We start from the raw sequence: 18210 nt of genomic DNA on the forward strand, positions 1-18210 counted from the left end.
AATAAAACTATTTTAATAAAAAATATAACAATTTGAGACAATTCTCACAACACAAAAATATAAAATATTACAATATAAAATATATGACGACATCGCCGTGTCTAACTAAATTATGTATCAATGGTAACAGGACGCGCAACCGCAACCGACTCGACAAGTTGCCAACTTTGGTACGCAGTATACAACTTCTGCGGGAGCGAGACTCCGACACTAAACAGTACACTGATGACAATGACTTAAGGTAACATTTATACTAACTTCGAGGAATTTACTTTTTCAGTTTATAATTGAAAAACACGTCACTTAATTTGAGTGAAAAATTAATCAACCTTTGGAATTGTACGACTCATACGACTAGGTAAATATTCGGCGCCCTGACTTGCGCCCGCTCCCGGTCGCAACTCACCACCTCCCCCGCAGAGAGTGACGTTCTTCCTGCGAGGAGTTCTTACTACAAGCGATCCTGCCGGAAGACGTCTTCCGCGGTGGGGTCCGGAACCACGTTCATGGCGGGGTCGGTGAGCATCTGGAAGCCGTCGAAGTCGATGGTGCCCAGGCTGTCCCGAAGGCCCTCGTCTTCCGAGAAGAGCGGGGGATCGAACTGGTAGCCCATTCCGGCCGCCATTTCCTTGTTCAGCTGCAGAGTCAGCTCCTTGTTTATATCTGCGCTGCCCGTCGAGTTGGAGAAGTCTAAACAAACAGCGTGACATTGAAAGGGTTGCCTCCAGGGGCGTGCGGTGAGGTTTTCGATTAGGGAGGCGGTCACTCGGTTTTCACAAAAATGGCGCTATATAAATTATCTAAACATTATTATAGGTGCATGCATAGGAAAAATTTGCACCTACCATTAACACAGAAATTCGATAGAAATGCTTTGAAATAAACTAAAAAGCAATTTTATGCCATAATTTCAGCATAAAAGCGTTATGTTTCGTAGTTTAATTTTCATTTTTTGTTATTGGCCCATAACAGGCCAGGAGGCCTAATTACAGAGGTGAATTACATCACAGAACACCCAGGCTTGAGAAAAATCACATTTCATTTTTGTGTTCTCACCGGGAACCTTCCGTGTGCGGGTCAAGCGTCTTGACCGCTACATCACGGAGGCCGATTATAATACCATTCGTGCCAACTCATTCAAGTGGCAAATTTGTTATAAAACTTTCACAATATATGAAAAACAAACGTGGATTGGTTTGTTGGAATTGCTTCCACAAAGATACTAGAGATCTCAATTTGAACATGCGCGAACTTGTGAATTAAGTACTGGGCGACTGAGCGCAGTCCATTTAAATCCAGTCCGCGCGTGACTACACAGTTGAAAAGTTGTGTGTTGGCTTACCACCATTTAATTTCTTTAATTAATGAATGAACATCGAACCCATCCGGATCGCCACCATTAACGATAAACTAATTAAAAAATATCTTCTTCGTTTTTTCATGGCCTTTTCACATCTCAACTCGGGTGGATATCTGTTGTAGTTACTAAAAGATTAGTTAACTTACAACTGATTTTATTAAATAAATAAAAAAATAGATACTGATTGTTCAGAGGTCAAATTTTCAGGGAAGCATTGGTTCCATGCAATCTTTGGATGGACAGCGCATGGCTTTTAAATAGTTGCGAGGGTAGACCGGACCAATAATCACACTTCTAAATAGCACAGTAATCGACTATTTGACTGAGTTAATACAGGTTGCCCACCGCATACCGCACGCCGCATCTGAGGAAATAAGTTTCCTTGGCAGTGCCCACATACATGGAAAAATTTCTCATTGCCAAACGTGAAAAGCTGTCCGAAGAAGCTCTCCGTAATCTGGTAGCCTTAGCATCCTCGGCTGAAAGAAGGTAATCCAGAAGTACATAATATGGACTTCATCAGATTGAGAAAAGAGTGAAGTGAATTCTCCACTGACTGGGAATCAATTGATTGGACATGATCAATTCGCCGAAAAGATTACAAAACTTTTTCAAAGCCTCGAAATGAGTTAATACAATGGCGCCTTGTGTCAATAATGAGCTATGTTATTTTTTATGAACAAAAACTTGTCAAAACTAATTAACCAGATACTAAGGCCCACCATACTATCGTTCAAGCACAATATAGATATACTGCAACAAGTATTCATTCAGTTCTCAACTACATTTTCAATCAGTCGTGGTTACCTGTAAGTATGATGTCCGGTATGGTGGTGGGGGTGTTGGGGGCTCCGCCCGCGAGGCAGGGCCCTCCCCCCGCCCACACGCCACCGCCTCCTCCCCCGCCGTCGCCCCCTTCTGAGCCCGCTAACGTCTGAAAACAGGGATACTTTGTAATCAATACAAAACGCTTATTTCTTAAATTTAAAAAATAATGAGACTGAGATTTTTTGCTACTTTTGTGTAAAATACATGTGTCTTTATATTTATATGCGTAAAATATGTAAAATTCTACAAGGCATTTAAATAAATCAATATTCTCCATAAATACATGCGTGTATTTACCCACTTGTAACTATTGTTATAGTTATGCAATTTGATCATTTTTGTAATTTATTTATATATGTATTTTTTTTTCATTTTTACGTTCAATATATGTTAAAGACAATTTATGCCGTTTATGTATCTTTATCTTTAGAGTGATGTGGCGTTATATCCTCTCTGCCTACCCTTACGGTGAAACGGCGTGATGGTTTGTTGTTGTTGTTGTAACTAAATCACCAATTAATATCACGACACATAGTTAGAGAGGAAGAGTCTAAAACTGGTAATTCTAGTATGGAAAATGCGCCTGTCTCGGTAGGCTGTTCAACAGACTAAATTATCCTCCACACGGGCATCATCAATGGTAAATAATTGGTTCTGCTTTCAGGAAGAACGAACCGTCCGTGTTGCCTAGCTTTTAAGTAGTTGCTCGGTGCGCATAATTTTACGTAGTCCAAAATGATGGACTTATAAATTAACCCTTCGTTGCCTCGCTTTGTATTTGACAGTGTACATTTTGAATTTCTATATCGGAGATTCGAGTCAAGATAACGTAAATGAAATATAGAAATTTTAATATCCCAGAAATATAACTTACCGGTATGAAGTGAGATTGATTGGAATTGACATTATTGATAACGCTGATTGTGGTCGCTGGGGTATCCGTCTAGAAAACAAGACAACTTATTACTTAACACTAAAAATAAAGAAGAAAAAACTATTTAAATACATAGAAAAGGATAAGCCAAATTATTTACATTAGTTTACAATGCTGAGGCAAAATCTGAATTAAGCGAAATTAATCATTAATTAAGGTAAATAATTCAGGCATGTTCTTAAAGATACATAATATTATTATATCCAACAGTACATAAATAAATTAACTAAAGGAACTGTCACTTTTGTGCGTAGAATAAAAAACATGCAAAATGTGTCAATGAATACTGTTACTGTTTCATTTCATGCCATAAATAAACAGTACAAACTAAGTTAGATAAATAATATTAATTCAAGATTTAAAATGCAAATTTTATTAAAAGTAAAATGTACATATAATAAAACCAATTTGGAATTAAGGAATCAAAGATGGTAATAATAGTATTAAATTGATAGATAGGAGCATACAAGGAAAACTGACCGAGTCATTATTTTTGTTTGTTGGCAAATCAAGACTGAAATGCTTACATAGTCACAACTAATAGTTTTGCTATTTAGTGCACTTTTGTTTTTCATTGATAAAAAATAAATATTAGCGTTCTTATAATTTACCCAAATAATAAAATTTTTGGTGGCCATTTTCAACGAGTTGTAAATAACTCACTATTAGAAAATTGAAATCAAGTTGTGGTAGAGTGGGGTTTGAACCTCGGACCTCTGGCCCGCGAGTCCGCAACACTAGCCACGGGTACAAGATAACGTCCAGCTCTAAAACTTGGTGACAAAAATCTCAAAATGGCAAAAAATTGTACTTGGTCAGTTTTTCTTATATGCTCGAGATATTGTTTATGTACAGATTGAAAAGTACAGAAATAACAAACGACTTCATAAAAATTACTGCTGAAGTCATTAATTATTTCATATAAAAAAATATATACGCAATTTGTACATTTTAATATATATTTTGTCACTGATACGATAGAAATGAACCATATCAGATATAAACAAGGGTTGATTGATATGAGAAAAAAATTTTGCACTTTATTTTTTTATGTAGTCTCCAGGACTTGCATGCACTCCCAGCGAAGCTCCAAGATTTCTATAACTTCTCGATAGAACATTTGTCAGAACCCCTCGAACCAGTCATCTACACAGCACAGCTCATAGCTGTCTAAAAGCTTATTTCCACGCAAATGTTCTTTGAGTTTCGAGATTAACCAGTAGTCACTGAGGGTGCAGATGAGGAAACACCTATACACATTCTATGTGAATGTGATGCTTTACATCATAAAAGGAGCCTCATCCTCGGGGGACCACTAGTTAAACCAGAGGATATTAAAGGGCTCGTCCCCTACCTGATAGCCCGATGCTTTACAGATTTGGGTTTGGAGGGGGAGATTTAGCAAAATGTAAACTCTCGCCTTCCAGACAGTAGCCAGGCTAATTGTAGATCTGGGCTTGGAGGGGGAGATTTGGCATAATTTAAACTCTCGCCTTCCACACAGTAGCCAGGCTCTTTATAGACCTGGGCCTAAAAGGGAGAACTATTCACGGGGACCCGTCACAATAGATCTCCACAGGTCGCAGTGACGTCACGAGCTTGAATAGCACTGACCCTCACTTCTAAGAATAAGAATAAGAGGGTTTGTGTGAATATAGGGGATATTCAACCAATTCTATCCCAGCTTCTTGAATAGCGGCCATCGACACTAACGCCTCGTGTGCCGGAGCATGAGCGGCGGTGTGTAGGTGAGAATGTTCTGCCAGGAAGCTATAGAAATGTTAGGAGCGTCGCTGGAAGAAGTGCATACAAGTCCGGAGGGTCTACGCCGAAAAATAAGGCAGAAAAACTTTATCTCAACCACTTTGAAATAGGTCAGAGGTGGAACATTTCAATCAAAACTCGTGATGAGTTTGTAATAAAATTAAAGGAGAAAACTACAAAAATTACAACACTGAATGAGTACTTTTTGATGTTAACCCCCCCCCCATTCATTATTGAAATATATTCATACAAAATATATTTTTTTTGTTTTGACGAGCACACCAACCAATCAAATAAATATAAATCTTGGGAATTAATTAAGCCAATTAAAATGGTTGATTGTAAAATAATACGAAATTTCATCAACAACACGAGTGAAAAAAAATTCTGAGCCTTTGATAAATTGATTTCAAGATGCATTCTCATTAAATATTTAAAAAATCAATTGTTACAAAAAAAAAAGTTGCGTATATTTTCATTTCAGCATATTAATTAGTGGAATATTCATTTTTCATGTAACATTGTCACTCTTTGAAATAAATAACTAAATGTTGATGAAATCGGCAATTTGAAAAATATTAGGATAAAATTAAGTAAGGATTGCGAGTGCGCAATGTCATAATGTTAAAAGCGCATGCTAACAGCAAGTCGGTAAATGGAAAGTGGAATAAATGCGACGAGAACAGTGTATCGGGAAATACTACCGGAATAATGCACAATGAGAGCGAGAGAGGGGTAGAGAATGAGGGAAGAACACAGCAGACTGACAAAAACCAATAAACATAATAATCTGGCTGGGGCAGTTGGCAAAATAGGATCTTCAAGATAAATGTTTCAACAGTAAAAAGAATGTAGGCAAAAGAAAGAAAAGAGAAGATTTATTAAAGAATTAAGAACAAGATTGTTCACCTGGACTTGAGTGGTCCAAGTGACTCCGGAATCCAAGAGACTCTGCACCAGTTGTGCCCAGTCCTTTAGCCAGATTGCATTGGACACACACAGACCGTCATACATTGGGATACGCTAACACGCTATTGTCAGTGTGTCGGTGTGTGGGTGTGTGTGGGTGTGTGTGCGTGTGTACCCGTGTGCCACCGCCGCCGACTACTACAGATTCAACTGTGGCCATTTGCACCGACAAACATATTTTTCACAAGTAATTCAGAATGCCATCGGCAGACAGCTGCATCTGTAAGAGGTTAGGATTGAACCGAACAATTTACTATCGACTACATGTTGAAATATACAAGTGTATAGTGAGTGACTTTTGAACGGCGGATTTATTTGAACTATGAAGTTTTTTTTCAATTACCACAGTGAAATCTTATATGTAGTCAACAGCCAAAGAGATAAAAAACATACCTCCAATATTAAATCAATTAATATTTCAACGATATTAACTATAAATATATGTATTTGGTTTAAAATTACCAAATAAAACTGAATTTTTTAACAGGTTATGTAACATAACAGAGGAACAATTATCTTATATTAATATTTATTATGATTACAGGTATGTTGTTCATTCCTAAGAATTAGCTCGGATAACGGAGGCGGCAGTTTATGTGTGTGTGTGTGTGTATTTAGGAAAATTTTCATAATTTGTCCGATGCATATCGCTCTAGATTGGGGTTATTATTATTCGTAATTTGCAACAAATGAGAATTTGAATTCATAAAGGAATGGACACAAACCATCGATATGTTATCAAATTTTCAAATGTTTGAGGTGTACATACATCCCTGGCTCTATGTTATCATTCGGATTATATAATAAGTGAGGAAATTGATTGCATTTTTTAAATAATGTAATATTTAAGTAAGCAAAAAGAATATTTTTAGGGCGTAAAAAGAAAAAAGTAGAATTTCGGAGTCGCCAAATACCCGGAAATAAAAATTAAACGAGTTTCTTCAGCAAAGCAATTAACTTTGCTGAACAAGTTCAAATATTTTTTTTATGTAATTCCAATTTGCTTTATTATTTCAGAAGCGATAAAAAGTGATGGTAGAATAAATTTTGCATTTTCCTTCAAAATATTATCCTTATTGAAGAGTTGATCGAACTATCCGAATTTCTGCATATCCAGATAATAGCTGGTACTCATTAATCCGGATAACTAGAAATTTACTGTATATGTTTTTTGATGATTTATCAAAGTATTTCATTTTTCCAAGAATGGTAGACGAACGCACCAACCACTACACCACGAGACGGACGTTTCTCCACTCGATTATCTTTTTCAGGATTTTTGTCCGAAAGCAGCCACTTGTCAAAAACTCTTGTCCAAGATTCTGGTTCTATTTCACACACAGAACTGAATTCTGCATCCGCCCAGACACAGATATTCTCGAGGTCCCAGACTGGCATGAAATATTTATGTTTAAATGAGATTTTCCACTGAAGTATTTCATTGTTCCTGGACTGACCCGAAGCAACAATGCAGTGCCCTATGGACCACCGGGAGTGGATAAGGGTTTGACGATGATGATAGAATATTTTGGGTCATTTTTAACAAGTTGTAAATAACTAATTATTCAAAAATTGGATCGGATAGTATTTATACTGTGGTGTTTTAATCCAGGCTTTCATTTTTACTTCAAATAGACGTTATGATTGTTAATTTTTAATATTTTTACATACATTTAAAAGACGTCTCACCTTATAATTAAATGCTTGTTTTTTTTTTCTAAAAAACATTAAAAAAAATACAACTTCTGACATTACCAAATTTCCTCTTAACTATTGGATTGAGTCTAGGAAACAACATACAACAAGGGATGGTCGCACAGCCGTATGATTATATTGCACATCAGAAAGAACAACAGATTAAGCTAAGTAATGGGTGTGAGTAATACCAGATGGATGAAGGAAATAAAGCCATGATCTGAAATCGGTCACAGTGGAGTGGGAAGGTATACAGTTCGTAGCAAATGCAGGCGGCACGCAAAGTACTTGGTGTCTTGTGTTACGAGTATGATAAGCAACAGACGACCCTAGACTTCTAGCTTCAAATTATATCTTTGTCAAATTCTCTATTCACAAATGCACGAATGGGCAATAATGTTCTGCATGAAAATCGGCCCTGACACCATTCCTGCTGATTCTTATTTAAAATGTTCTCCTGAATCTGAATATGACCCCCGTTTTCGGTGGATTCCTCCCCCCCCCCATCATCAACAACCTCACCTCTATTTTTCTTTATAACTAAAATAATCCTTTTCACCCCCTGAATCAAATTCATGGCCATAAAATGATTATTGAAAAGTGATAAAAATATCAGGCATAAATATAGGAGGGGTCACCTGAAAACGGGGGTTATATTCGGATTCAGGAAGTCATTTTATACTATATTAGAATCAGCAGGAATGGTGACAGGGATTGAAAAAACTAAATCTGTTTTTTACGTAATCTTCAATTTGATTTTAAAGCAGATTTATTTATTTTATCGTAGAAGAAAAAACACTGGAAAAGAAATCAAAAGCAATGTTCCAGAACCGCCTTATGTGTAAAGAAATAAAGTTGTTTTCAAGAATGACGAAAAAAAAAAAATAAGTGTGAATATATTTTTTAATGAAATGAAAACAGTTTATACGAAAAAAAAAACTAGGTAAAATTTAAAATAAGTAGTGAATATATATTAATTAATACAAGTGTATAAATAAAACAACAGTGTAAATATTATAAGTTAGGACAATAATTGTTGTGTTAGAATAAGTGTGTAAATATACTACATATATTGTTGTAAATACTGTAAGATTATTATCATAGAACTATTTAAAAAACAATATTTTTTTTAAAATGGTAAGATTGTATCGGAATAATTTAGAGAACGAGTGGATTTTAAGTTATTTTTAAAACATCACTTCGCACTTCTGGGCTGGTATTCCGAACGCTCTTGCGGCCGCATTATTTTTTTCATTTTGTATGTAAATACACGAGAAAAACTGTTTTCTCGTGCTACGAGAGTGGTTCAGAATAGCACCCCTGATGGGAATCCGTTTATGCTGCGAGGCCTGAAACTGCAATAGATTGAATTAAGTGGCCACTCATGCAAATCCATAAAAACCTTCATTATTACTGTAGACTATTCGCAATCTTTTATAATTGCAAGCAATCGAACGGAATGGCAGTAATTTAGTTTCTCGCTATAAAAGTGAATGATTGGATTGATTAAGTGTTGTCTGTTAAACCACATCAAAATAGTTCATCATTCTTCCATAAGCTCTTGATAATTTTAACAAAATTACATTGCATTGTTTAAAAATACGATTGAAAAGTTTACAGTGTGGAAGAGAACTTTAGTGTAGTTAATTTGACTAAAAATTGTATCTCACGTGCATGTTTTCTATATATTTTTTTAAGGAATGAAAAACACCGTGAATGTCATGATCTGTGCACTGTTATCCCATAAGTGTTGCTTTATATGTGAATATGATGTGTGATCTTGGACACATACATGACCGTGAGAGAAGTTATCTAGTCTATGGATACGAGTATTTTCTAGGAATGAGTTATGAAAGCGGAAAGCACATCGTCCGAATACGGCCACAACACCTGTCAGGTAAGGTTGGGTGGGTAATGCCGGTTACAGTACAATTTTTCTTTTCTACGTCCGTTCGGTGCCACGATGTTTGTGCGACCGTGAAGTACATGTATTATTATTTATACTTTTATAAACTGCCCAAAATTTTGTCATTAAAAGTCGATTTACAGAACTAAAATCGAAATTTCGTTAATTCAATCCTCGAGTAGAATGGTTCTTAGAAAAATAGTACTGTGATGGGAGGAGTGGGGAAGAAAGTCGGTCAGGGGGAAATGGTGAGGGAGGTTGGGTGAAGCCGATTACAGTTAGATCAGGGCGACAGCAAGCAATAGTATGGGAACACTCACCACTCCCTATATAGCGTGTGGAATAGTTATTGAAGCACAGAACAAAAGAGAAAACACAAATTGATGTTCGGGATGATACACAGTACACAGTTATATTTTATTCTAGCAAATTAGTTCTAGCTTTTCAGTGATAATTCTTCGTTTCAATTATCGTTACGTACTAAATACATTCAAATAATATGATAATCAAATTTAAATTTATTTCAACAGAGAGGGAAAAAGTTTTCGAGAAGGGAATATGGAAGTCTAGGCATTTACAGGGCTTATGACCTGTCATTGGCTGGTTTAAGTGGCCACTTTACACACTGTGTAACATTCACCATTCTGCCCATGTTTGAACATCCACATTTCCTCAACTGTTCCATCTGTTGACTTTTGTGAAGTAAAAGAGCTGAAACCTTTATCACGTGGGTGAGATTCATCCGGCTGAACCAAATCACCTACTAGGCAACGCCTGGAAACAATTTACCAATTTTTATATACTTCTTCTTTTACCAGGTAGTAATTCAACAATGTTTGATTATGTCCAAATGCTTGCAGACTGGCTGGATTTCCTCCCTAGGGAGTTGTTCGTATTTAAATTTATTATTGAGGAAATGTGGATGTTCAAACATGGGCAGAATGGTGAATGTTACACAGTGTGTAAAGTGGCCACTTAAACCAGCCAATGACAGGTCATAAGCCCTGTAAATGCCTAGACTTCCATATTCCCTTCTCGAAAACTTTTTCCCTCTCTGTTGAAATAAATTTAAATACGAACAACTCCCTAGGGAGGAAATCCAGCCAGTCTGCAAGCATTTGGACATAATCAAACATTGTTGAATATGATAATCAATTTATTATGAATGATACGATGAATCAGAACTATGAAAACCACCCATTATTCTAAGATAAGTTATTTCTAAATTCACATTACACAATCTTTTGGTGAACTTTAAAACCTCAACATTTTCACATAATTGCATGTACAAAACCTGATTTGTATATGCAATTATGTACCTACCATCGAATTATGTATTTAAAAAAAAAAAATCAAAGAAAGATTTGTGTTCTTACGATTCACCCAAATATTATAATTTTGGGGGGCGTTTTCAATAAATTGTGCATAGTGGGAATCAAGTTGTGGTAGTGAGGTTTGAACCTCTGATCCATGAGTCCGCGACGCTAGTCACAGGACCACAACCCGGTTATTTATGTCTCAGTTAAATAAAACTACTAACAATCACTTGTAATGTCATATCACAAATGCACCAATCACCCGATTATAAATTGATAACAATAAAATAACATGTTAAGATATTTAAGCCTTATTCCCGATGATAATAAAAAATAATTTGCTTGTTTTTTTCTCACGCTGCAAAACGCATATTGTAAATTTAGTTTTTCTAGGTTATTGTAACGTGTGTTGTTCGCACTGTTGGCTGACTATACATCGCAGCATCCATTATCAGTCATCTTGTGATTTCTATGTGATTTGTGGGCACTATTTGCTAACATTATAGATATAAAAAATATATATTTTTAAAAAAACAAACACCGCATTGTAGCACCCATCACGATAATGACTGATGAAGTATAAAACAACATTTATCATTATTATTCCTGGCAGATTACCTTTCTTTCCCATTCCTTCCTTGACCCATCCTTATGGTACCTACCTAACATCAAGATGGAAGATTTATAAAAACAGAACATTCGGATTTGGAACAAAATAAACAAATTTTTGACATTAAATCACATTGCATAAGAATTCTTGGAATCACGCATGTCGTGTCCTTTGAGCCGGATATAAACCCAAATTTTAACAAAAAGCGAACTGTATAATGTAAAATGAATATCATTCCATTTTGTACAAAGTTAAAGTATTATGGTAAAGGAAAGGAGCACTGGAATGGACCTACCTTTGATGCGATGAGGGTGTTTTTCAATAATGGTGCACTGGGTGATGAAAGTTCACTATGATTATGATATTTAACGATTGATGATTAACAACGACATGCGATGATTCCACGAATTCTTATGCAATGTGAAAATTTTGTTTATTTTGTTCCAAATCCAAATGCTCTTTTTTATAAATCTTCTATCTTGATGTTAGGTAGGTACCATAAGAATGGGTCAAGGGAAGGGTGGGAAAGAAAGGTAATCGGCCAGGAATAATATCGATAAATGCTATTTTGTACTAAACAGACTGCAATGCATTTTGGATCGCATCGATGATTCCATCATCAGTATCATCATCATGATGACAGATGCTGCAGTGTTATCCATAAAATCAGCTAAAAAGTGCAAATGACACCCAGAAAAAGTCAATTTGTATTTTTAAAATGAAATAACCCATTTACCCAAATATTCTGATTTCGGGACCATTTTTGTTCATTAGTAAATAACCTTGTTCAAAAATCATAAACAAGTTGTGGTAGAGCGGGGTTTGAACCCTGGACCTCCCGATCTGGAGATTGCGACACTAACCACTGAACCATAACCCGTCTCGTTTATTTAACAAGTTTGGTGCTATGCCGGCTGTGGCCGTCAAAACCGCGTCTCTCATTTAGAAAATAACTTGGTTAGTGAAAAGACGGCCGTAGCTTGCATGAAACAGAAGTATATGGCGGGAAGAGATGAGATGTTGTGTCCATTTGAGAAACAACAAGTGTCGCAGTATGTTGGTCAAATGAGTTTTACTTCAAACCATCAGCTACTACTATTACAGGAATGAAATATTACAAAAACTAATTACAACAGAGATGAAGAACATTCAAGAGAAGGCAACATAGAAGTCTAGGCATCTACAGGGCTTATGACCTGTCATTGGCTGGTTTAAGTGGCCACTTTACACACTGTGTAACATTCACCATTCTGCCCATATTTTAACAGCTTTTTAACTTCATAAACTTCAACAGATGAAAGAATTGAAGGAATATAGATGTTCAAATATGGGCAGAATGGTGAATGTTACACAGTGTGTAAAGTGATGATGATGTCTAGACTTCTATGTTGCCTTCTCTTAAATGTTCTTCATCTCTGTTGTAATATGTTAATGTTAACAGCTTCCCAGGGAGTTGAATCCAGTCCTTGTCTACGAAAATTTGGACAAACTGAAAATATTGTTGGTTGAACACGAGTCATTTTTTTATATATTTGAGATAGTAATTAAATATTTTTCACCACACATAATACCATCTCTATCTTTGCCATTTGAACTAAGAAATTGTAGAAAGAAAACAGAAAAAGAAAAAACAGTTTCATCTCAAAAGACATATATGAGGGTATTATAAGCAAACTTAGAAATCTCCATTGAAGGAGTTACTGAGATATGATATTTGCAAAAAACTTTGAAAAATAATTGTGAGATTTCTAACTATGCTTCACTAACTCAATGGCGAATGCTAAGTTTGTGGTGTCAAGTAGTATAATTGAAATCTGTTTTTGCAAGATTTAGAGAAGGTTTTGAATTACGCTATTATTTAGGTAGGTCGGTTTTTAAGTATAGTTTGTTTTGTGCATCAATAACTACTTTTCCATTTTTGGTGGAGATTTCTAAGTTTGCGTCTAAAACCTTCATATATTCCTTGCAATACAGCGTAACTCAGTAGGCGGTCAGTAGTACAGTAGTTTGGATAAAACACTCAAAAATCATGTATAATTTAAATCCAAAATATTTAGAAAAAAAACACTAAAGTTTTATACAAAATGACTGATTCATGAAGTTTATATTGTCTTATTAAAAGTTATCATTTATTGACATACGTTGTATTCAAATTAAGACGACGATACGAGTCCATATGAGTGGATCCTATGAGAAAAGAGTGACCGCGAAGGTGTTGAATGGCTAAGAAACTCAAACATCAGTGGATATCTCACCATGGAGAACTGCTCGAAGTGATGCTGCAGGGCCTGGTTGATGTAGTAATTGTCGGCCTGCGCGTAAGTGTCGTGCGGACTGTCTCCTCCCCCTCCCCCCGCCGCGCCGCCGCCCCCCGGGCCCCCGGGGCTGCTGCCTGGGCTGCGCGGGCTCCGGTAGCCCCCGTTGTTGCTGGAGGCCACCTGAACCGGTGATACGCCCATCTGTAAAACATTTGAATGCGTGAAGACGTTGTTCCATAGGCTTTCTGTGTCCCTATGGGAAATTGGATACAATAAATGCTTTCTCGCCCGCGGTAAAAATTGGAGCATTAAATTGTACAGTTAAGTTTCTTGAAAATGTACAAAAAAATAATTTAAATATTTTGGTAAAAACTACTTTGAACGACGCCGCTGGTTCATATGAATCAACCAATGATAAGAGCTGTGAAAGATATCCGGTTTGCTTACTGTAAACGGACCAATTGGCAGAATTGACAGAGAACAAGCGGAAGAGAACTTAGTACCGATGACGCTGGGTGTCGGGATCGGATTACGTTTATGACACTATGTAAACATCTGAGTACCTAATTGGAATTTTTGCTGACACGTATGGTTGAAATTGCATGTATTTTTTTAATGTTCTAAAGTCAGTGCATAATTTATTTTTAATTTATTTTCAAATACAGGAATTAAGTTACATTTGGTTGTATGTATTTCAGCTCTTTAGGTAAAAACCTGTGTTGAGCTGAAATGTAAAATAAACATTACAGCGCCCTTGAGGTGATTTTCACAAAAACGGCGCTATATAAATTATCCAAATATAAATAAATAAATGAGTGATGTCACATCAGTTAAAAACTAACCCTTGAATTATAAACATGTGTTCTAACAAGAGGAAGTGGCTCTCAATTCGTCAAAAAGTGGCAATTATTTGTGAAATAGAATGTTACGCGAAAAAATTTTAAGTGTGTAAAAAGGTTTCTTTAATCCAAATTTAATATTGTGGAAAAATAAGAATGTTCATCTGCATTTGAATATGTTTGCAACCATTTTTTATAATTTTCCTTGTCAGTTTTATTTTAAAATATTTACCATATTTTATTTAAAATTATTATTAACACAAAAACTTTTTACATCAGTCACAAAAAGAGCATACGTCTCACTCTTGTATTCAACTCCTTAATATTGTTTGGTAACATGTTATATAATTTAGGTATACTGTATTGGCTATCCTTTTTTCATATTTATTTCAATATTTAGGGACAGCTAGCTTTTCCATACTAGTAAACCTGGTATTATGAACGCTCTCGCCGCCGTAGAAAACGCTTTCATAGTGCATATTTAGTATGAAAATAAAAGTGTTTTCTACGGCCACGAAAACGTTCAAAATAGCAGCGCTGGCGTTGTAATCATGTGCAAATTTGTATTTATATTTCGAGTGCGACACATGCTGTCTAATTTATATAGTGAAATATACGATGAATACTCACAGTGGGCGATGGCATATTAATATTAGAGTGAGATGAATGTAACGAGGGTGGACTACACTGCTGCTGATAGGTTCCTTGCATCCACGGGCTCTCTAATGTGACACCCTGTAACCAAAACCGGACACTTATTTTGTGTACATATAAATAATTTGTACTTTAATTCTTACACCATGGCACTTTGCGTAGATATTTAAAGGTACATATTATATTGTATTTGGCTATTCCATGATGAAAAAAAACATCAGGATGCATCCGACACCGATATATTGGTACTATTTTGGTGCTTCCGGTGTATCGCAATCGGCAATTTTTATTTGCCGATACACTGATATGTTTCGAATTTTGCCCTTTAGAAAACTCATGTGAATGTAAGATAGTTTGACTATTATTTAATTTGTAACGCTATAAACGAGGTACAATCGGGGAATCCCGGCAATCCCAAAAATTATTATTGTTAATTTAAATTTTCTGTCTGTTTACTATTTTAATGAATATAATTTATGTAAGTTGTCTTATTTACAGTTTCCACATTTTTAAAAATACATTATCCGTACTGGTATCAATTTCGCCGATACTTTTCTCTAAATATATTGGTATGTATTGTATATTTCGCATAATAGCATACTCGACATAAAGAGTGCCGCGGTGTTAAGGTTTTGATCGGAAGATAAATATAATGCTGATTCCCGAAACCTTTACTTATTCGGACAAAAATGTTTTTGACATTTAAAAAAAAAAACTATATGAATTGTCGTAATAAAACAAAAGATGCGTATGAAATGATAAAGTTTAAATGGAAATATGTAGTCCTGTGGCAGTGCATCGCGTAATATGAAAACAGGATAGAGAATGACTGGGAATGCAGAGGCAGTAAAATTGTCGGCAAGCGGTGTGTAGTATACGGCATACGGCGTACGGCGCATCAACAAGTGGTGTGACAATCAGAGAAAAACATGAACATTCATAATCAATTGGATTTTTACATTAATTTGATAATAATATAATTACACGGTCTAGTCATATTATGTCTCGCTGGTTAGTGTAGTCATCGTGTGCTTTTTCAGGTTAATTTTTAATTTGTCTCCGGACCCCGAAATCACGTCCTCGCAATTTGCGTTTTCCTGCGATTTACGTATAATTTTTGAAGTTCCATTGAATTTTTAATTTTTTAGTACATTTAAAAGCCAGTTTTACATTTTTTCCCCGCAATTAACGTCGGAGAAATTTGCAATCCGCACTGAAAACCGACAGCTCGAGAGTCTGAAGTTAGTCTCATTCATTATATCATTATATCAACTTTTTTGTCTGAGTAATTTGTAATTTTAAAGACAGTTTATTGTGTTTTGCGGACATTTATTGCCACCATTTTCGTGTTTTTGACAGCTCATGAATTTCATTATATCAACTTGTTGGTTGGAAAAAATTGCAATCCCCATTGAAAATTGACAGCTCAAGAGTCTGAAGATAGTCTCTATCAATATACTAACTTGTTGGTAAGTTAAATCAATAGATAAAATTATTTTCGCCATTTTTGTGTTTTTTTAGTTGTAATATTTAAAGACAATTTGTGTATTTCTGCTTTACAAACATTTATTCCAACGATTTTTGTGTTTTTTGGTTGTAATTTTACAAACAGTTTGATGTACGAACATTTATTGCTGCCATTTTCGTGTTTAAGTTGTAATTTTAAAGATACTTATTGTGTTTTAGACATTTATTATTTATGAATTCATGATATTTTTAAATTGCACTAAAAAAATGGGTCAAAATATTTTAATAAAATACTCCATTTTTTTTATAAAAAGGAAATGAATGAGTTCTTATGATTTAGTTAAATAATTCAATTTTCGGAGCCATTTTTACCGAATTGTAAATAACTCACTATTAGAAAGTGGGGATTATGTTGTGACACAGCGGGGTTCGAACCTCGGACCTCTTATCCGTGAATCCGCAGCAATAGCCACAGGACCAAAACCTGGTTCTACAATGCGGACTTACGGGATTTATTTACAATGTTATTACAAGTGTTTGTTTATCTCGAAGGTTTCATTAACCTAGCTGATAAATATTGGTGCTACGACGTAAAGATTATTCTCAAAACTGCGACAATTCATTAACATATTATGAATTATTTATTTAATACATTAATCAGTACTTAAATTTAAATTGGGACAATTTCAAATATTCGCTAATGGTAAAGAATAATAAAAATATTAGTATTTAAATATTAGAAGTATTAGTAAGTAATGTTGATATATTTTGGTGTGGGAAGCGTGCGTAGAATGATTGTGGATGAAATAAAAATAAGCCAAATCATAAAAGAAGAACAAACCTTACTGTGATGAAGATACCTAGTATTTGTATTTGGCACAGACAAGTGATTCTGAAATACACACCAAACATGAACTACAAGACAAAGCTAAAAACATAAGAACAACAGCAAAATAAAAGTAAAGCTCAGATTGACAACAAAATAAGCGGGAAACACAAAATCCTTTACTTCAACACTGTGCAGAGATACGACAAAATCAGAGTAGGAAAATACATACAGACATTAATATAATGTACTTGTCACGAACATAGTATACCCATTTATATGAACATAACTTGATATTATAATTAAAATAAAAACGCTTTGCTTTTTACCAATTATTATTTATTTATTTAATTACCGACTGGTTTCGAAGCTACAAGGTATAGAGTTTAGAAATGAATAGTCATATATATTTTATAATTTTGATTGTGTCTACATATGTCCGGCTATTTGCAATAGCCGGACATTTAGCGTGGAATGCTCTACCTCCAGAAGTTCGAAATTGTGCAACAGAATCGCTTTTCAGAAAAAATTAAAAATTGTTAATTTGTGAAATCATTTCCTGATTTGAAAAGTGCTATTTTTTAGATGCAATTTTTAGAAGTACAAACAAAATATGTGTATTACATGATTTGTAAAATTTGTCTGTGAGTAAATAGTAATTAAGAGTTGGCCTGTAGATAGACCTTATTGAATATTTTTTATTAATGTTATGTATTATAGCAACACTGAGTAGGTACTTGTCTGGATAAATATGATCTGTGCATAAGTGTAAAGTCAAAGTGTT

General features: G+C 35.1%; 1 protein-coding gene across 2 annotated transcripts in view; it reads right to left on the reverse strand.

Annotated features, from left to right (window-relative positions):
• Crtc (CREB-regulated transcription coactivator) overlaps positions 1 to 18210 on the reverse strand; it is a 91273-nt gene continuing 73063 nt past the window's right edge. The window contains exons 7-12 of one of the 2 annotated variants that reach the window (XM_088226400.1): positions 17442 to 17492; positions 15110 to 15214; positions 13638 to 13841; positions 3063 to 3131; positions 2168 to 2294; positions 1 to 690 (exon numbers count right to left, since the gene is read on the reverse strand). In XM_088226400.1, the coding sequence (XP_088082526.1) occupies positions 452 to 690; positions 2168 to 2294; positions 3063 to 3131; positions 13638 to 13841; positions 15110 to 15214; positions 17442 to 17492 (795 nt within the window). In that variant the 3' untranslated portion in view covers positions 1 to 451. The remainder of the gene's footprint in view (positions 691 to 2167; positions 2295 to 3062; positions 3132 to 13637; positions 13842 to 15109; positions 15215 to 17441; positions 17493 to 18210) is intronic. The other variant, XM_088226401.1, reaches the window with a different exon arrangement.

Source organism: Micrasema longulum, unplaced genomic scaffold (assembly GCF_059751315.1).
Source record: "Micrasema longulum isolate JH-2025_06_02 unplaced genomic scaffold, ASM5975131v1 h1tg000429l, whole genome shotgun sequence".
Classification (NCBI taxonomy): Eukaryota; Metazoa; Arthropoda; class Insecta; order Trichoptera; family Brachycentridae; genus Micrasema; species Micrasema longulum.